At 35.7% G+C, this 22,050-nt stretch overlaps 1 protein-coding gene across 1 annotated transcript in view; it reads left to right on the top strand.

The window, feature by feature from the left end:
• LOC116779990 (ras GTPase-activating protein 1-like) overlaps nucleotides 1–22,050 on the top strand; it is a 95,215-nt gene that overhangs the window by 32,332 nt on the left and 40,833 nt on the right. The window contains exons 5-12 of the mRNA XM_032674495.1: nucleotides 517–634; nucleotides 1,659–1,690; nucleotides 5,109–5,161; nucleotides 6,019–6,169; nucleotides 14,508–14,586; nucleotides 16,933–17,053; nucleotides 19,009–19,165; nucleotides 21,459–21,546. Coding sequence (XP_032530386.1) covers nucleotides 517–634; nucleotides 1,659–1,690; nucleotides 5,109–5,161; nucleotides 6,019–6,169; nucleotides 14,508–14,586; nucleotides 16,933–17,053; nucleotides 19,009–19,165; nucleotides 21,459–21,546 — 799 coding nt within the window. The remainder of the gene's footprint in view (nucleotides 1–516; nucleotides 635–1,658; nucleotides 1,691–5,108; nucleotides 5,162–6,018; nucleotides 6,170–14,507; nucleotides 14,587–16,932; nucleotides 17,054–19,008; nucleotides 19,166–21,458; nucleotides 21,547–22,050) is intronic.

Raw genomic sequence — 22,050 nt, 5'->3', positions numbered from 1 at the left:
ATACTCTTTTTGCAGCTATCTGCATGTTTTTTCAAGGAACTATTCTGTATCTCCTTTTTAGCTCTTATCTTCATATCCAAATACCTAAATAGTAGATATTCCATAGGCTTTATTATACAGAATTAGGTTTTGATAGAAATATTATTTTCTTAGACTATTAAGGAAATCTTTGATTGTTTTACTTGTGTTTAGTATTTGATCCCTCTTGATAAAAGAATGTTGCTGTCTTCTAATGTTGTTGTGGTGATTTTTGTTTTATGTATCCTTAGTGTACTTTAAAGTATCTATTAGATTCTAAATGTAAATTAAAGGAGGGTAAATATTCAAGTGATATTCATAGCTACTTAAACTGCATGAAAAATGCACATGGTATGCTTGGAATATCAACAAATGTATGTTTCATGATCAGATTTTCTCAAATGTTTTGCTGAAACTATGCTCAAGAATTCACTGTGTTCATTAAACTTCGTATTATTATTGTACTTCTAACATATGTCTTATTGTAACTCTCTTCAGTTTCCTTAAAGGAGATATGTTTATTGTCCATAATGAATTGGAAGATGGCTGGATGTGGGTTACAAACCTACGGACAGATGAACAAGGTCTTATAGTAGAAGACCTAGTAGAAGAAGTGGTAAGTAATTTTATATTCAAATCTGTTGAAGAACTGAGTTTTGATTTTTTTATTAGTTGTATGTGGAAGTTAACATTGAAATTAAACCGAATTAGTGGCATTTAGCTACCTGACTTTATGTACTTTTCTAAACATTACTGCAGTATTTGAATCTTCCAGTTTTTAAATAGTTTAACAAACCATTAAGTCTAATTCAATATCCAAACAAAGTACATATTTATGTTATCCAAACAAGTTCATGTGCAAACAAATGATACCGTGAACTTATTAAGCAGTTCCCTAAACTCACCGGTCCTGATAATTAACTTGCTAGTCATTCAGTTGCATTCTTTTTGTTTGTTTGTTATGAAATATTCATAAATGTATAGATTGAAATTTTGCGGTATGTCTTTGTTTTCTTTTTTTTGTTTAAGGGCCAAGTGTGGATATCAAAATATTGATGAGTTAATTATACCTAGAAGGGCTTATGCTAAGTCAGGAAGCTAATCAAGTGACATAAAGATAATTGATTTACTGCAGAACAAGAGATGATTTAATGGACAAAAACACCCACCCCACCCTCCCACATGCTTCTTTTAAAGAAAGTTCATCATTGCTTTGGAGTCCTGATGATATTTGCTTTTCAGCATATTGCTATTAGTAGAGTTTACTTCACCTGTTTCTCACATCTATATCAGGATGTGAATGGCTAAATTGAAGTGGTAGTGTTAGAGTATCTAACTATAAATTTCTATATTGATGGTTGAAATTCAGGAAAGTTGAGATTTAAGTTACCACATGTAAAGAAGGACTTGAACAAGAACAGAAGCAATCTTTTGAAATAATGTGTTATGACTGAATTTCCACTTAGTGAATGAAGTTAAAAACCTCTTTACATGAACTGTGCAATAAGCCATCTAGTTCAAAAATGTCTTGGACTTCTTAGTGCTGTTTATTTCTACAGAAGGTCTTAACCTATGAAGTTTACTTTTCTAAACTCAAGCATACTGTTGTCATGCACTTAATATGTTAATTCTTCTATTAGGGAAGAGAAGAAGATCCACATGAAGGCAAAATGTAAGGATTTTTGTTTTGTTATTAAAAGCAAAGCATAAAACAACTGTTTGTAAACTTTAGCTATGAGATTGGGAAGGTGAACCAAAGCTGTGTGTACTTGTTTTTAATCTTAAGACTTTTCTTCTACACTAGCTGCTGAAGTTGCATAGGTCATTGACATGAAGCCTTGTATTAGTTATGCCTAATGTTTTTAGGGTTTTGCAGTGATAAAATCTTGAACGAGTCTCTGTAATCATTTTACCTAGGATATATACAGTGGAGGATGTGTTGTTTTCTGATTTGTGCGTGGGTTTTATATGCATACAGTTTACCTTAGAGGTAACCTTTTTTCAGGTCTGCTCAACTCTAAGTGCAGGAGAGGGATCAAAGTATCATTCAGAGGAATGATAATGTAATAGTAAACAATTGATATTAGCCTCATGTGCTAGCACTTTAAGTGAAAACCAGGAGACACTAGAATAATCTGCAGTGAATTCCAACTTGTTGAATAATTAAAAAAAGCCCAAACTAATACAATTTACAATGAACAATGAATTGATACAGGAAACTTGATTGTTATATTATTTTCAATAGTTAAGATGAGCAGCAAATGAGAGTTATAGAAAATTTCTAGTAGCTGGATAACTTCATCCATCCTTCATTTGCTTGCAATAATTGCAGCTGTTGCTTCCTGTATTTATTGCCTAGTTTGCAGTCTCCAAAGGACTGGTGTTTGAAGAAGGCATTTCTTGTGGTGGTGGAGTTTTCTTGGTGGTTTGTTTTTGTTTTTAATAGGGGAAAGAAAATGATTGGCGTATGGGTTCAGTTTACTGGTTTCCAATGTTGGGCTAGTCAGTTTGGTATAGCAGCATAACAGTAGTAGGGATGCCTTCAAATACAGGAATTTTTTTTTTTTTGACAAAGTAGTTTGTAGCAGAATCTTAAATCTTTGACACTCAATCCAGTTACTTATGCTTCTCAGAATATTCCAGGGAGGCAGGGATTTCTGCAAATATTCCAATAGCCAGAGGTTCTCCTGTAAAGGTAATATAGAAAGCAAGTTAGAACTAGAGCTCTTTTTTGATGTGTAAGAGACTTTCTTTTACACAGAATCATTAAGGTTGGAAAAGACCTCATAAGATCATCAAGTCCAACCATCAACCCAGCACCACCACCATGTTCACCACTAAACCATGTCCTCAAGTGACATATCCACACATTTTTTGAACACTTCCAGGGATGGTGACTCCACCACTTCCCTGGGCAACCTGTTCCAATGCCTGACCACCCTTTACATGAAGAAATTTTTCCTAATATCTAATCTAAACCTCTCTTGGCACAATTTTCTGTCAAGGCCTTAGTTTTGTCCCATTTTGGGCTATTTCATGGAATCATTTAGGTTGGAAAAGACCTCTGAGGTCAAGTCCAACCTTTGACTGATCACCATCTTGTCAACTAGACCACAGCACTAAGTGCCACATCCAGTCTTTCTTGAACACCTCCAGGGATGGTGACTCTACCACCTCCCTGGGCAGCCCGTTCCAATGGTTAACGACCCTTTCAGTGAAGAAATTCCTCCTGATCCAACCTGAACCTCCCCTGGCACAGCTTTGAGGCTATGTCCTCTCATCCTGTCACTAGTTGCCTGGGAGAAGACGCCAACCCCCACCTGGCTACAACCTCCTTTCAGGTAGTTGTAGAGCAATAAGGTCTCCTCTCAGCCTCTTCTTCTCCAGGCTAAACAACCCCTGTTCCCTCAACCGGTCCTCATACGACTTACTCTCTTAGACCCTTCACCAGCTTAGTTGCCCTTCTCTGGACATGCTCCAGCACCTCAGTGTCCTTCTTGCAGTGAGGAACCCAGAACTAGACACAGTACTCTAGGTGTAGGACACACTCACCAGTGCTGAATATAGAGGGACACTTCCCTGGTCCTGCTGGCCACGCTATGCTGTGATGGTACTCAAGATGATCTGTTCCATAACGTTGCCAGGCACTGAGATCAGGCTGACAGGCCTGTAGTTCCCTGGATCCTCTTGTAGATGGGTGTCACATTGGCCAACCTCCAGTCATCTGGGACCTCCCTGTTTATCCAGGACTGCTGATAAATGACGGAGAGCAGCTTAGCAAGCTCTTCCACCAGCTCCCTCAATACCCTCAGATGAATCCCATCCAGCCCCATAGATTTATGAGTGTCTAAATGGCTCAGCAGGTCACTAACTGCTTCCTCCTGGATTGCAGGGGGTCTATTCTGCTCCCTGTCCCTGTCTACCAGCTTGGGGGGCCAGTTGCCCTGAGGATAACTGATCTTTCTGTTAAAGACTGAGGCAAAGAAGGCATTAAGTACCTCAACCTTTTTCTCATCCTTGGTGACAATGTTCCCCTCCCCATCCAATAAAGGAAGGAGATTTTCATTGGCCCTCCTTTTGTTGTTGATGTATTTATAAAAACATTTTTTATTGTCTTTCACAGAAGTGGCCAGATTGAGTTCTAGCTGAGCTTTCACCTTTCTAATTTTCTCTCTACATGACCTAATGACATCCTCGTACTCTTCCTGTATTGCCTGCCCCTTCTTCCAAAGGTCATAAACTCTCCTTTTTTCCCTGAGTTTCAGAGAAAGCTCCCTGTCCAGACAGGCTGATCTTCTTCTCTGCTGGCTCATCTTTTGGCACACAGAGACGACCTGTTCCTGCACCTTTTTAAGATTTCCATCTTAAAGTATGTCCAGCCTTTCTGGACCCCTTTGTTATTAAGGACACACTTAAAACATGCATGCATGCGCACATACATTCTGCAATGAAAGGTCCTATTTCTAGTTTAAAAGACAGGATGAACTCTTAATATGTAGCACATGGTGTGTCATGCAAACTGAATAGCCATGCAACATCAAGTTGTTTCCTATAATCATAGCTATCAGGTTGAGACTGGACAGATTACTGTATTTTTTTAGGATGATGCTCTGATGCAGGATTACGGAAGATGCAAGGTGTGAAACTGAAGCGATTCATATTCAATGGTTAATAAAGCTGGGGTTTATTTCCTCAGCTTCTAGCGAAATTCAATTTTAGTTATTCTGTATAGTATTTAACTTTCATTAACGTCCTTGGGCTTTGCATTTCATGATTCAAATAAATTACTATCTGAGACTGATTTAAATATGCCTTTAATCTCTAAACACACTTGGATTTGAACATCTACTTTGCGTTGGACACCTGTAAAATAGATGTAGATATTTATTTTTCATTCTGTTGGTAGAAAAACAGAATCACTGAATAACATAATGGTTGCTTATATAATCTATATTTACTAGATTTTTTAAAACAAATATTAATTCATATGCACCAGAAATTACTTCATAGATGTCAGAGCCTTAGATGTCACAAGAACTAAAAAAGAGAGCTGATAGTCTTGCTTTCTAATTTTTCTTTTGATCTTTAAGATGGTTCCATGGGAAGATCTCCAAACAAGAAGCTTACAATTTACTGATGACAGGTACTTTTATTTCAGATGGAAATACAGTGGTAGGGGAATGAGACAAAGTAATCCTTTGAGACTGTAGGAAAACCTGGGTTTCTTCATTATGAGCATCAGATCTGTGGTTGCTACTACGTTGGAAAAAACCCTCATGGCTAAACATTGAGTATTTTTTTTATATTCTCAAGTACAGTTAGCTTAAGAATTCTAATTGAAATAGCTAATTTATTTTTAATTTTTGTAATATACATAAATATATTTTGGGCTTTATTAAAATGCTGACGAGAAAATGCTGTTCACAGAATCACAGAATATGCTGAGTTGGAAGGGATCCACAAGGACCATCGAGTCCAACTCTTAGCCCTGCACAGGACCATCCCCAAGAGTCACACCATGTGCCTGAGAGCATTGTCCAAACACTTCTTGAACTCTGGCAGGCTTGGTGCTGTTATGTACTTATGGGAGAACGTATTAAACTGCAGTCTCCTCATAGAGGAAATAATTTTAAAAATGAAAACATCAAGATTTCTGAGTCATACTGTTAAATACTTTAAATATGAAAACAAAAATCTTTAGTTTTTTTGAAAAAATTTTCAAAACTCTCACATGCACACCGTATGCTCTTGTAAAGAGGTGACAAAAGTTTGGGATAGGTTGTCAGCTACAGCCAAATGATTCGGCATTAACTTTGGCAACTTAGTACTACTTCATCCCATTTGGGTGAAGAATGGGGATCACTGTTGGAAATTATATCAGACTTTCCCCTTTAAGTGTGCAATTCTTGCTAATTTGTACAGAAAGAGCTTTTATAAAAGTTCATAAATGACACTAAGATAAGTAACAGTGAATAACACTGTATTATGATATCTTTTCAGTTGGTCAGATGTGCAGTTTTCTTGTGAGGCCTTCAGATAATACACCTGGTGATTACTCACTTTATTTTCGAACCAGTGAAAATATTCAACGTTTTAAAATATGTCCAACATCAAGCAATCGGTTTATGATGGGAGGCAGATATTATAATAGGTAAGTTTTAAAAGTTGTGTATTTTATACTTCTGTAAAGAACTTTTATTGTTGATAACTTACTCATATGATCATAAGGTTTCAGTATTTCTTAAGGATATACTATGAGTTTTAAGTAACTTGCTTAGTAGTTAGTTTTAACTAAATACATTCTAAAAGCCTTCAAAAGTTTAGGTGTAACTTGTTTCTTTTGAATTATTTTTCTCCTTCTGTAAATTATTTTCTTCACCCTATAAATTGGATTATGTCGTAATTAGGATAATGCTGTGTTGTCTTGGAAACTACTATTTATTTATAATAGGGAGTTTTGTGTATATGAAAGGGGAAAATTAAAATGTTAGTTTTATTGGAGATAGTCAGTAGGGATTTTAAAGTATAAATAATAGAAATGGGTATTGACAACAAAGGGAAAAATAACCTTAATTGTTGAAAAAAGTCATAAAATTAATCACCTTAAAATATCTGAATGATATTTTGGTCAGAAGTGCAGATCACTGAATTTAGAGTGGTGAAAGTTGGGATGGGTTTGTTTTTCCATGGGTATAAAAATATGGTAATATGTAAAAAAAAAGAAATTACAAGAAATAAGTTTCCCCTTCCATGGGAAAAGTTATTAATACAGCTCCATCCTTGAGTCTGTGACAACTCTATGAATTAGGTTATCAAAATTTCTCAGTAGTGAAAACTCAACTTTCTCTTTTAATTGAGACCATTGCCTGTCACATGATCAGAAATTTTCTGGTCTTGTTCACCCAGAACCAGGGCATTCTTCATCTTAATAGAGAATTTTTCTCAATTCCGACTTGGCTTCTGAGTGGGTAGAGATCCAACAGCTGGTGTGTCTGAGAAAATGTTGAGGTCTCCTAACTAAGAAGTTCAGTGGACTTCTTCATATGATTTCAAATGGACGATAGTTTGAGACTAAGCAATTGGAACTTTATTAACGTATGTATATCCCACACATAGGCTGCTTGAGTACCTTCTACATTAATTAGTCTGACCTCCAGACATCCTCATTGAAAATCAAGCTAGCTGCAGTGTCAGCCTTTGAAGGTAAATCCTCTTTTGCCCATTCTCTAGTTACATGGCATATTAGGAGGATGATAGACTTCAGACACCCTAGGTGATAAACTAATTAGCAAATTAGTGGAAGTCTTATTAGTCTCAAATGGCTTTGCAACATTAGATAGTATAGCTCCAGAAACTTACTGCAATAAGTTATTACTTTAGGAAATTAATTTCCCACTAGAGAAGATTCTTTCCTTGACACTGGATGGAAAACAAGATGAAAAGATTAGGCATCACTAAATTATGATAATGTGCTTTTAGAGGGCTTTTTGAATATTTTGGTACCTAGGTTGCAAAGATCTTCCTCAGTGAAAGAGAACTACTTGGCTTTGAAGGACTTCTAGTTTTAGTTGAATGTTTTGGGGAATTGCTAATATACTCTTAGGCTCAAATTCTGTCCAAGTTCATATTTACTGCAAGTCGATATACTTGGAAGTTTAAACAGTATGTAATGCAGTAAGATCATGCTTTATGGTGAACTTGCCACCGGCTGCCGCAAGAGAGGAGCCCCGAAGAGAAGATACAAGGACTCCCTGAAACAACATCTCAACCTTGGCCATATTGATCAACATAACTGGTCTACTCTGGCCTCCAATTGTGAGGTCTGGAGACACACTATCTATAACGCTGCTGCTTCTTTTGAGAAAGCACGCAGGATCTCTCTTGAGGAGAAAAGACAAAGCAGAAAGAATCATGTCTTGCAGAATATTCCTCCTAAGGAGTCCTGTTGTGCCTTTTGCAACTGGACTTGTCTATCTCATATTGTAACAAATGTGGGTAGAGCCCTTCCCAAATCTTCGTTCGTGAAGGCTAGCCTTGATGCATAATGAAGGTGGTAACTGCCCCAAATTACTTACCATAAGATCTACTGCAGAGGGCAATAAATAAGAAGCAGAAAAAAAAGGAATAGCTTTCTATGGGCTTTTTTAATTCTTGTACTGGTTTATTTGTTATGGACTCTGAAAGAAGGAAGTCTTTAAATATATGAAGACTAAGGTGGATTGTTGTATGGAACAGTCAGAAGTGGCTGAAAAGCATCAAACAGCATTAAATCCAGAACAGAAATATAGGAAGTAGGAAGTTTATGCAAGATAATGAAATTACTTATGAGCATTTCTTGGAACAGAGAGAATATCTGTGTTTATTCTTTATAATTTATCTAAAAATGTAGAGTTTGTCTTCAAGATGAAAAACTAGAGATTGAAGAAGTGCTGCATGTTTAAATGCATGCATTAAACAGTTTTCATTGATCTTTTTTATAAGCTATTTCTTTAAATGCTCTAAAGGTATCTGCTTTAAATCTGATACTAGTATTAGACTAAAACTTTAAAAAAATCATCCTTGGTAGTAGTGTTGTTTCTCTTGAATATTCTTCTCTTGAGGCTTTAGTGATTGTAAGTAGGATTAAAAAAATGGATAAAACCAATCTGTTCTTTGCAGAGTATTGATTACAATTATAGCCACATAAATTATAGAACAAAGTTTTCCATACAAAAGTAAGAACCTGAAGAATAGTTAGGAAACCAACTCAAAAGTTGACTATTGTTTTATTTCCCAGGTAATTTAAATATCCAGACATGGGACTGGAAGGCCTGCAAGAAATATAAGTAATGCTATGTCTCCGACTATATTCCAAAAGCAAACTACGACTCTTTTGGGTGATCATGGCAAAAAATTCCTGGGTACATCTTGGGAATCTAGTGTTCTGTGATGCATAGGAAGACTACTTTTTCCACTAACCTTTTCCCTTTGCATGTTCACCCACTATTCTGCATATTAATTGCTCAAAACTTCTATTAATGAGTATAGCTAACAGACTGTATTTATACTCTCATATGGAGATTTGCTTTCATTATTTCTTATATCATCACTACAAAACAGACCATATGTATGTAGTCTTTTAGTTGTCTATATGAAGGTTCTAATATATAGGAAATGTTAAATACATATTGAGTGAATTATTTTGATTAGATGATGAAATAGTATTTTTCCATGGACTTCAGTAAAGCATGTAACTTTTGTGATCTTTATGTTTATTCCATGGATAAGATAGGTGACTACTGGGGTCCTCATCACTGATGAGGCCACACCTTGGATACTGTGTTCAGTTTTGGACCCCTCAATACAAGAAAGACATTGAGGTGCTGGAGCGTGTCCAAAAAAGGGCAACAAAGCTGGTGAAAGGTCTAGAGCACAAGTCTTATGAGGAGCGGCTGAGGGAATGGAAGTCGTTTAGCCTGGAGAAAAGGAGGCTCAGGGGAGACCTTATTGCTCTCTACAACTACCTGAAATGAGGTTGTAGCCAGGTGGGGGTTGGCCTCTTCTCCCAGGGAACTAGTGACAATATGAGAGGAAAAGGCCTCAAGTTGTGCCAGGAAAGGTTTAGATTGGATATTAGGAAAAATTTCTTCACTGAAAGGGTCGTTAATCATTGGGACAGGCTGCCCAGGGAAGTGGTGGTGTCACCATCCCTGTAGGTATTTAAAAGACATGTATCTGTCATATGAGGACAAGTGGAGAGAGATGAGACTGTTCAGCTTTGAGAAGAGAAGGTGGTGCGGGGGAATCTTATTGCTCTGTATAAATAGAAGGGAGCAAAGAAGAGAGAGAGAGAGAGAAACTCTATTAACTCTGGTTATGCTTTGTTTGACACACCCCAGGATGTGGTTTGCCCTCTTGGCTTCCAGGGCACACTGTAGATTCCAATTGAGCCTGCTGTCAACCAGAACCCCTAGACCCTTTCTGCAGGGCTGCTCTCTAGCCATGGTTTCAACTCTAGTTGATCTTTGGCCTTCTATGTCTTCTCCCTTCATATGCAAACAAGGGCTCTGTAATCTTCCTGTGAAGCCTGACCTTGATTCCAGAGATCATACACTTTCTTTTTCCTTTTGAGTTCCAAAGGGAGTTCCCTGTTCAGCCAAGCTGATCTTCTGCCACGCTTGCTTGACTTGCAGTACAATGGGATTTCCCGCTCCTGTGCTTTTAAAAGGTGCTTCTTAAAAACTGACCAGCACTCATGGACCCCTAAGCCCTCAAAAGCAGATTCCCAGGGGACACTGCTGACTAGATCCCTGAATAGCTTAAAGTTTGCTCTCTTGAAATCCAGGGTAACAACTCTGCTGACAGTTTTTCTCATTACACTGCAAATTCTAAACTCAACCATTTCATGATCACTGTGACCATGACAGCCACTGACCATCACATCTCCCATGAGTCCTTCTCTATTCACAAACAATAAGTCTAGGAGGGCATCTTTCCTAGTCAACTCACTGACAAGAACTTATCTTCCACAGACTTCAGGAATTTCCTAGAGTTAATTGTCACAACAATATGGTATTCCCAGTTGATGTTAGGGAAGTAGAAAACTCTCATAAGGAGAAAGGCTACTGATCCAGAGATTTCTTCTAATTGCCTGTAGAGTAACTCATCAGTGCTATCATCCTGGCTGGGCGATTGGTAGTAGACACCTACTATGACAGCTGCTTTGTTTTCCATCCCCCAAATCCTCACCCAGAGGCTCTCAACCCCATCATCCCTAACTGTAAGGGCTGTACAGTCACATGTCTCCCTTACATACAGTGCAGATCCTCCACCTCGCCTGCCCTGCATATCCCTTCTGAACTGCCCTCCATCCCAGCATTCCAACTGTGAGACTTGTTCCCCCAAGTCTTGCCAATGGCATCATAGCTCTGGGAACTGACCAACACTTCCAGTTCATCCTGTTTGTTTCTTGTACTGCATATGTACAAGCATTTCAGATGTGTTCCTAAGCCCTCGGTGCTCCCTGGAGCAGTATAAATGTTTCCATTTAGCGTTGCCACCCTCAGGCAATGCCATACCAACCCTTGGCTTACCTTCAACTCTCCTGTTGGGATCCCCTTCCCACACTGATTCTAGTTTAAAGCCCTCTCAATCAGTCCTGCCAGCTTATAAGCAAGGAAGCATTTCCCCTGTCAGGACAGGTAGATCCTGTCAGGCCCCAGCATACCTTGTGTCTCAAAGACTTTTCCATGGTTATAAAAAACAACATTTTGGTAGAGGCACCAGTCCTGGAGCCAGGTATTGATTTCTTGAGTTCATCTGTTTCTTCTAAAGCTTCTCCCCCTTACTGGGAGGGTTGAGGAAAATGCTACCTGTGCTTGCTTTTGGAATATAGGCAGAAATGTAGTATTACTTATACAGGTTATGGAACTTCCAGTCCCATGTCTGGATATGCTAACTACCTGGGATATAAAACAATACTTGAATGTAAGATACCACTTAATGTTTCATTTCTGATTTTAGGAAGTGGAGTAGGATAGGCATACCTATCCTACCACATATCTCATTCCACTTTGTCCTCTCTTTCTGTTTTCTTTCTGAAATCTAACCTTCCTAAGAGAGTTTTCAAAAAACCTTGAAAAATTTAGAAGGGGGGCAGCAGCACAGGGTGGTGTATCTGGTCATTCCATGGCAAAGTAGAACATAAGAAACATTGACCCAACAGTTATACATTGAACAAACTTTCAAATTATCTTTAATTTGAGAGATAATTTCAGAGTAGATAATGACTGGAATTGTTGGAAGCCTTTTTTATTTTAACTGATAGATTAATCCATGTTTTGATAGGCTGAACAATATGGGCTTAACATGTTAATTTTTTTTCTTTATAATTTAATGGCGTATAGGGTAGTGTTCTGTCTTCTGGATTCTTCACTATTTGAAATGTCAGCAGTTGGAATAACCATTAATTCACTCATTAAGTATTAAAAGACTGGTACTACTCATTATGATGATATATTTTTAAAATTATCCAGGTAGCTAGGATCTGGGCAGCCTAATAAATCCTACATTAAACATATTACAATTACTAAAGTAACTGCAGTATAGTATTGAGACTCATATTTATTTCTTTATATCAAACCAAGTTTAACCATTCATTTTTTTAAATTCATACTTATTTATACCTTCCTTGATATATTTTGTGTAAGTAGGATTTTGTTGTTGTCAGATGCTGAAAAGATTTATAAACCCTTTTTTCCTGTTGCTTAGATTCTTTTTGTGGTGTTTGATCTCATGTTTGCATTTTACATGTTAGATAACTTGGATCACTTGCAAATTCATTCTCAAGTGTATTTGATGATATGTAGTATCTTTCTGTTTGTAATGTTTGGTTTGTTCAGTCATTTGGACTGCTTTAGTGGTAAGACAATAGACAATGACCATCTGAATTGAGTTTGTGTGGGGGAGAAGAGGGCTAAAGTGAAAAAAAGAAAGCCTTAATCGCTCCATCCAGGTATAAAGTCCTAGTGTATATGTTACTCTAACTCCAAAATGAGTTTTCAAGCACAACTTAGTTTGTTCTTCAGCTCATTTTACAACTTCTTATGTTGAGGGATGACTCCTATTTTTTTAACCAAGGAAGGAGAGGAGATGCTGACAGTCAAGGTATTCTTGATTTGATGAAGGAGGAAAAAACTTGTATAAAGTTGCTTTATTACTGATTGCCATTATAAAAAGATGTTGGCAATAGCTGTTCAACATGCAAAATACAATTCTTTTATGCAGTGTAGTAAAGCTTAAATTTTTATGGAGAAAATGGCATATGCATGTTGCATATCAATAAAAATTTAAATTTATTTGGTTTTTAGCAATACTGAGAAACTCAAGTCACATTACAAACTTGAAAAAATAAAAATGTTTACAGGAAGATTAATGAGTATGCACTAGTTCATAGCTTTAGAAGAATGAAATAGAGAATAAGCAAACCGATGTCTTTATTGTTTTAGTTACATGTATTTTATGATTGTTTTTATGATAATTTTTATAGTATCCTATATTTTTCCTTTGGACAAAATTTTATCCAAGTGTAATAGGCCAAAGATCTATCACATGTGCCTTATTGATTACATTTGCACACACACAGCTAACAGTCTATATGAAGTGAGAAAACACATAATGTATGTTTTTGTTCTCTACTGAATTACTTAGTTCTTTATCTTCAGGTTGATATTTCATATATGAATGTTTCATCTGTGTTGATGTTAACTTCTCTTTATTACAATGTAACTCTCAATAACTGCAAAAATAAGAGCAACTCAAAGATATGTTGAATTTTAGATTGTGTTTGTCACTACTTCTCTCCTGATCCTTCAAAATAGAATTTAAACCTGACTCTGGTAATTAGAATGTAATCACCCATAGATGAATGTTACTGACTGGGTGTTTAATTTAACATGATAACTCAGTATTTTGAAGTATAATCTGCATAATCCATGTTACAAAACTTTTTTTACTTCCCATTCTTGCCTTCCTAGAAAGAAATTGCTTTGCACAGTTTGAAGTATCTTCCATTCCCCTTCCCTAGTTACTCTAGGACTTTGAAAATTATTACCAATAAAATAGCAATTTTCAACCTGGTTGGAGAACTGGGAAATGCATGTGTTACTTGAATGTGGAAAAGGTAGCATACTCATTTGGCATTGTGGTGGGTTGACCTTGGCTAGCTGCCAGGTGCCCACCAAGACACCCTCCAATCCCCCCCTCCCCTCAGTGGGACAAGGAGAAAAATAACATGAAAAACTCATGGGTCAAGATAAAAGCAGTTTAACAAAGCAAAGCAAAGACCGCACACAGAAGCAAAGGAAAATAAGATTTTTTTTCTCTTCTTCCCATCAGCAAGTGATGTCCATCCACTTGCTGGGAAGTAGGGCTTCAGTATGCATAGTAGTTGCTTTGTAAGACAAATGCCTCAATAATGAATGCCCCCCCCCCCTCCTTTTTCTTAGCCTTTATTGCAGAGCACAACACCATATGTTATGGGATATCCCTTTGGTCAGTTTGTGTCAGCTGTTCTGGCTATGTCCCCTCCCAACCTTTTGCCCACCCTCAGCCTACTGGTCTTTGAGGAGTGAGGTTGGAGAGACAGCCTTGATGCTATGTAAGCACTGCTCAGCAGTAGCCAAAACTGGTTGTTTATCAACAAGTTTCTAGCTGTGAGGGCTGCTGTGGGGAAAATTAACTCCATCCCAGACAGACTCAATATGTGCATTTTCATCAACTGATTGAAAATGTTCGTTGAAGTTTAGAATAAATACATTATATGAACAGTTCTGTGAATTTTCTTGACTTCAATGTATTAGTAGATTTTCATTGCTGCAAATGAGATTATGATGTTTAACACTTGATTTTTATTATAAATTTGTGAGGAAATGTAGTGTCATTGCATGTCTCATACAGAGGAAAATCTAACTGATTTAACTTTTTAAATCTTATTTTTCTTATTTAAACAGTATTGCTGAGATCATTGAACATTATAGAAAAGAACAGATTGTTGAAGGATATTACCTTAAAGATCCTGTTCCAATGCAGGTAAAACTTCATCTCTGAGCACTTGTTATTGAAGATATTGACTTAATCCTCAAATATTTATAACATAGGAACTGAATTACAGCAGAGGTATCCATGGTAGTTAAACAGCATCATCCCCTCCTGAATTTTTGTTTTGAGTTTGTCTATTTCTTTTCATCCTCATATGCATTTGTTTATTTAAGGTTGTCTTGTAGTAAACAGAAGTTATGATAAGCTTTGTCTGTGCTATGGGGTGTAAATGCTTCATATTGTGCCCCTAACTCTGGTCCCTGAACTAGGCTGCTCTCCATTCTTCTGTGTCTGGTGTCTTTCTTTCCCCAGAGAAAATCCATATACACAGAAAAGCTTCAGAGATGATCAAGGGGCTGGGATTTACAGGGTGTGTTCAGGAACATTGCCACCCTGTAGCATAAATTCATCCTAAGAGACCACTGATAATAAACAAACCATATTGTCTAGTTTTTCAAAAAGTTTAACTAGTTCAAAAGTATATTTTTATACTTTGTCCTTATCTATTCTCCGCCTTTCCTGTTTTGATGGTTAGAAATTTGGTTTTAATTTCTAACCTAAATAGTTACCCCTTTGTTAGATCTATTATATTAATTCAATATGTATTCTTATTTACTCAGCTCACTAAGCTGAGCAAACCAAATCTGGGTTTTGTCTCTTCATAATGTTTTTGTAGTTGCCCTACTACCACCGATTCCAGTGTGAGTTTGTGTCTCTTGAATGTAATGGACCAGAACAGCACAGCATACCATGTCATTAATTTCTTTTTTCTGTGAGAGTGTTTACCAGATTGCAGAATGTTATGTGTCATATCCTAGAATATTATATGTGTCATTACCGTAGCCACATTGTATTATATTGTTTTCTATTGGTAAGTATCAACAAGTGCAAATTTTATCTTATATTATTAGACTTATGCCTTATTGCTGATTGGTTTGTCATCAATGCTTCCCAGTTGTCTTCTACTATTAATTCATGCTCTTTAATGTGGTTGAGACAAATGTGAGGAAATTGAATTCAGAGACTGATCCTTGAAAAGCTTCACCTAATAACTTTCCTTGTTCTCTATCGTTCTTTTTGGATTATGGCGATCATCTTTCTTTTGGCACTTTGTATATCCACTTATGGTTCTTGTATCAATAACTCTCTCTGTGTTGATTAATTTTCCATGTGAGACTGCATCAAACTATTTTAAGTTATTCAGATATATTTGTGACTTTCCTTTGTTTAAAAAAAAAAGTTATTGGTGGTGTAATTACCGCATACTGTCATGCTCTGTTTTTGAAGAAAAAAAATAATTCAGAAGTCTTGCATACTGTTTGGTTCAATCTAATAGATTTCCTGTTTCTAATTTTGAAATTTACTTTAAAACATTTTTCACTAAATCTGTTGTTTTGTATGTTGTTTCTTTCATAGCTATGTTATGGAGATTATATTGAGTTAGTAAAAACTTGGGTATTGCTTCTGTTGTCAGTCCTGTAATTCCTTTTACTGAAATGTTTTTCATCTTGCCTTTGTCATGTTCAAAACCATGATTCTTATGGATATGTGGGAGGGAAGAGAAGAGAGAAAAGCAAAGTATTTAGTATGGAGCTAGCGCATATATCACTTCAACTTGATACTGTTCTCACTGCTTGATAGTCTTGCTTTTCATGTTTTCTTATTGCTAAAGAAATTTTGCTGATCAGCTGACTCGGTAAGGTCAAACTTGGCTTGGCTTTTGGCCATTATAGCTGGGTATTTATATTTCCAGATCTTAGTTTTCTATGTGAATTTATCCTTTTTCTATGTCCTGTTTCTATTTTCTCCTATTGCTTTTTGTTAGAATGACACTCATTTAGGACATGAGTGCTAATAAGATTAGTGAGGAACTGCGCAATATTGTGTGTTAATAATTCAGTTTTTATTGTGATCTATACCATTCTTGTTGATTCAGAGTTTATCGTTTATTGCTCAGTCCCAAAATCCTTGGTAGAAGACAGAAGCTAAATAACCTTTGAAGATTTGTGTAAATTTTTCATAAATTGCTGAAAGATGCTGCTTTCTATTTAGTATTTAAAAAATAAATACAGATGTTACTCTTTGAAAGTTGGTCTGTATTTAAACCTTATTTTTATTCTCATATTATAATTGTGACCTAATAATTCCACAAGAAATAGTTATATTACATTTCTGGTAAAGGTATTGCATTAAATTATATTGGTTTGTTAAGACACATGAGAGAATAAAGAATTGGTAGCATTCGATAAAATTTCGGTTGCAACTTCATAGTATGCAATTGTTTCACAGTGATTTCTGAGATTAAAAAAAAATGTTGATTTCTTCCTTGTTGACCAGCATCAAGAAGAAGTGCTTAATGATACAGTGGATGGAAAAGAAATCTACAATACAATTCGTCACAAAACAAAAGATGCTTTTTATAAAAATATTGTCAAAAAAGGATATCTTCTGAAAAAAAGTGAGTTCTGTTTGATTTTATGAAATGTTTTTTTCTAAAGAATGCAGATATGGATGCATATTTTGTGTAGTAGTGGTAATAGTGGAGGCAAAATTGAAGCAAGCAAAAGGTGGTAGAAAGCCTGTAAAGGGTATGAAAGGTTCTTTTTCCTTAAGAAGTTCATAAATAGAAAGATATAATACATAAAATGACATGCAATATAAAGATGTTGGTTGGTGATTCTTGCCAGAAAAATAAAAAAACAGCACAAAAACTAAGTGCTTTTTATCAAAGGTTGCATTCAGACTCATTAAATGAAGTACATGTTCATAAAATGTATTCATATTTAATACACAACTTGTTTAAATTTAGGCTGATCACATGGGTTAAAGAGAACTAGATTAATGTAAATCAGTACATTCGTTGGAGACCAGAGCTGGTTTAATTTTGTTATTTCAAGTCATGTAATAAGTTTAATTTAAAATGTGTATTCTGGTGTACAAGGTATATTGAGACTTTTTTAAGGCTCTAACACTGGCACAGTCAACATAGCATAGAATTATTTGATTAAAAACTGCCTAACTCATCTCAGTATATCTCTGAGGAATTTTCATTGAGCAAGATTTTGAAGTTCTGAGGAAGTTAATTCCTTTCCAAGTGTCATGATTTTAGTTTTTCCTGTTTCCACTAAAGTCAATTAAAAAAAAAATAATAAAAAACCCCATCAGTAATGTTTCTGCATATGACAAAGACAGTAGCTAAAACAATAAGTACCAGATAGTGATCTGGATAGTAAGCAAAAGTGAGAAAAAGGTAAGCATTTAAATATAGCCAAATTTAAAGATGCATTGAAAGGAAATAAAAACTAGATCCTCTGAATAAAGCAAGAAAAACATCTCTTGAGAGTGCTAATTCTGAGAGAAGTTGTGGTAGGGTGAGGAGTCAGCTGAGAATGAACTTGAAGTGAAAATCTTTACCTAAAAAGGATAATGAGATAGTTTAAATGGGCAAGCAAGAGTACTGAGTAGATGTGGAGAGATGCACATACCTGCATACAGAACACAAATTTAATAAAATCACTCTTCCATCTAGTTGAGTATAATAAATGGATTTTAAAGTTACTTTTCCAAAACAGTGAGTACTAGTGCTTGTTTATGAAGGGCTGTGGTGGATCTATGATGATCAAGTTGAAAATTAAGGCTGAGTGTTTTTCCAAAATGTACTGTGGTTTATATTTTAATTAGTTGCAGAAAGTTCCTTATCAGTTGTATTCAGTGGACATTAAACAGCAAGTGATGTATTTTTGGTTTAGTCAGTGGCTAAATCCACATTTTACTGGTACATCTAATGTGTCTTCCAACAAACTTTGTCATATAAATCTCTAGTTATTAACATTTTTTTAAAGTTTTTTTCTTTTTTTTTTTTTCTAAAACTTGAAACTGGTCAAATGTTCTGATATATGTGTGGTTCTGATCCAACTTTGCATATATTATATTCCCATTTCTGGTTTTTAGTCATTTTGATTTAAGATATTGAGATGCAATTTGTTATGCTGATAAGTTGGTAAGAGTTTAGGAATAATTTTCTCATGTCAAGAGAAATCTGTTTCTTAATTAAAATAGCCATAATAAATTGGATCACTTATAGCATTGCACATTATTTGCAAACTGTATAGATGTAGTCTTCTCACTGATATGGACAGAGTTCATATGCACTTGTTTAATCCTGCTGAGATTAATGAAAATGTTTAGTGAACCATCTAAAATTGTACTTGAATCTGTGAAGAGGGTCTAGTTTTAGCTACATGCTGAAAAAAAATTGAGTATGTATGCTGATATTGCTTAAGCATGATTAACTGTGCATTGTTCTTCTGTTTGAATTTTGACAAACACCTTACTGCCCTCTTTTTTCTTCATTTACAAAATATGCATTTTCTTTAAAACAATATTGTAACTTCTTACTTACTTTCCTTACAGGTAAAGGAAAGAGATGGAAAAACTTGTACTTTATATTGGAGGGAAATGATGCCCAGCTTATTTATTTTGAAAGTGAAAAACGAGCCACAAAACCTAAAGGATTAATAGACCTTAGTGTGTGTTCGGTCTACGGAGTACATGACAGTTTATTTGGCAGGTAGGGCACTGGTTTTTTAATTCTTGTACATGCAGCAGGACAGTAACTACTAGTTTGAGGCATATACAAAATACAAACAATATGTCACTAATGAGCAAGTTGGTCTGGCACAATAAACTTGCTTTTTGACGTCTGAGCCCTGGTAACTGTTCATGTGTGGGGTTTTTTAGGTTGTTTTGCATTTTTTTTAGCTCTTGCTGATTGTGAAATGCAAGTATTGTGACTCTTGTTTCATATTGCATTTTATTCCATAGTAGGTGTAGATTGCAAGAGCATATGTAGACAAATTTAACTGATTAATGGTAATTTAAGACATGGTAACTTGATTGCTAGTAGCTGTTCATAAACAGCTTCTAGTAAGAAATTTTAGAACTTAGTCTGAAGGTTTTCTCATGTAATATGATGTGATAATAATTTGGTATTTTGCACTGTCATTTTTCAATATTGTGTATTAATTGTTCCACATGTATTATAGACATTAAAAAGATTGCAAAGCAGCCGTATTGAGTGTTTTAATCCTATTGAACCAAGAATTGATAAGATCAAGAACTTTGTCAGTTCCAAAAGATCTGCATTCTTTTGTTGATAGGTATTAGAAAGCTAAATTAGTTAGATAGCATATCAGTGCTTTTCTGTTTCGGAATCAATAACAATCAGATTAGACCAACGTTAGAGCAGAAAGTTAGTCATATAAGCAAACATTTTAAAAATTATTTTTGCAAGAGAGCATTTTCTCAATTTCACTTACTGTACTAAATATGTCAACTGCAAGTGATGGGATTATTGGCAAAGACGTTGAGAATCAAACCACTTCCTGATATCATTGGTAACTAAGATGAGAGATCACACTTTTTTTTCATTGTTAATTGCAAAAAAATGTGCAGTCCTGTGGGATATAAAATAAAAAGATGCATTTACTCCTGCAAATGTTATTTTTCCCTAACAGATAGAAAAACCACATTAAACAGAAGCTCTGGTTATTCCATGCATCTTAATATTTATTAAAAGTATTTAATCAACTTTAAGTCTTTTCACAGAGATAATACAAAGATAGATGTTTAAAATTAGTGGCATTTCTTAAGCTGCAAAGATGTGGTGTTCTTGTACCATCTGATTTTTATACATTTCTCAATCGTTTTGAAAAATCTGCACAACTATTGCAATGAGGAGCCATAGATATGAGAGTACCATTTAAAAAAAATACGGAAATGTTCCTCATGAAAGTTCGCAATTATGCATGAAGCTTTGGTGGAGACTGTAAACAAGGAATGTTTTGGTTAATGGTGACTGTTGAGCAGCTTCTAAGAAACACTTTACCATGGGTTAAAATGTATTCAGATAATAAGTAACACTGAAAGTGTGGGTAGAAGGAGATGCATGATTGCACCTGCTTGGGAAAGCTGTTGATGAAGAACTGTAGTTGAGACAAAATTCCTCTTGTAGTTTTTACCACCTACTTAAAATATTTTTCCCCTTTTCTCAGAAGTACAGTGAGGGCTGTAGCTTTGCATGTCTTTGAAAACAATTTGAGTAGCCCCTGACCCAGCTACTTCTTGATCCCCTCCTCAATCCTCCTGTGGGCATGGCCACAAAATGCCATGCCAGTAATTACTTAATCAATGGATGGGGGGAAGACCGAAATATCATTTGCAAGTGAAGTAAGATCCTTCATGTAACTCTGTGTTTGGGAAAGCCAAATTCCCTTGAAGGTAATGTGTGGAAGACTGTGAATCAAGTGTGCACTTGTGTGCAGCTTGTAATGTAACAGTACGAAATATTTTTGATGTTTCTTGACAAATGAGTGTAGATACATAAAATGGCAAAGATGTTACAATCACATTTAAAGCTTTAAAAGTTTATATGACGTGTATTCGATCATGATCCGCTATATGTTTTATTGGTCGTGAGAGCTGTGGAATACATTCAGATAAAGAATTCCTTATGTTAATATAGTTTCCTGAACTCCTAAAACAGTAAATACATTATGCATGATTAAGTGGTTTGGATCTAATGCTGAACCTGTGCATCATTCAAAATGTTTGTGGTGAATAGTCCTCATAAAGGACCTGTTAATGTTATCAGGTGCATTTTGCCTCAACTGTAAGTCAGGGTACATGCATATTCAATACAAACTGTTCCAAGTTTCTTAAATATTCTGAAGCAAGCTAGGTGAACTGCAGTGCAGTTTTCTTGAAATTATATAATTCATTCCAACCAAAATGCATTTTTGAAGCACGTAGAGACTATTCTTGTTGGTTTTTTCCCCAACATTTTTGTTTTGTTTGTTTTTAAGGCCAAACTGTTTTCAGATAGTAGTTCAGCACTTCAGTGAAGAGCATTACATCTTTTACTTTGCAGGAGAAACTCCAGAACAAATACAGGTGAGAGCTTTTGTTGGTAAATATAATTTTAAAAGCAATTTTTTGTTTTGTAGTGTTTAATGATACTATACTTCTCTAATAGAAAGCAAATGTACAACAGATGGTGGCTATATCTACATTAGCATATATTACCACGCAAAAGTAGCAGATCTGTAAGGGATATAGTTAGTGCTGACAATCCAGCACCTACATTACCTATGCATTAGTGATTCTACTTTGGAGAAGTTCTAGTCTGGTCCTATGGACTGGACTTCCATTGGTTTCCATTAGATATTTCTGGAGAATATATTTTGGAGTAGTTCAATGCAAACAAAAATTGTTTACTCTCCAGCACTCTTCCAAGTAATGAACCAGAGCATGATAAGTGGGAGTTTTGCTTCAAGAGCACATTCCTGATAAGAACAAAAGTGCTAATGCAGGTATGTCCACCAATCAAAATCTGTCGAGCCATTTTCCTGTCCATAACTCAGTCATTCTTTAGGGTCTTAGGCTCTGATCTTGCAC

This window comes from Chiroxiphia lanceolata, chromosome W, assembly GCF_009829145.1.
Source record: "Chiroxiphia lanceolata isolate bChiLan1 chromosome W, bChiLan1.pri, whole genome shotgun sequence".
In the NCBI taxonomy this organism is placed as follows: Eukaryota; Metazoa; Chordata; class Aves; order Passeriformes; family Pipridae; genus Chiroxiphia; species Chiroxiphia lanceolata.
The sequence above is the reverse complement of the archived record's forward strand: the minus strand, read 5'-3'. Positions and strand labels throughout refer to the sequence as shown.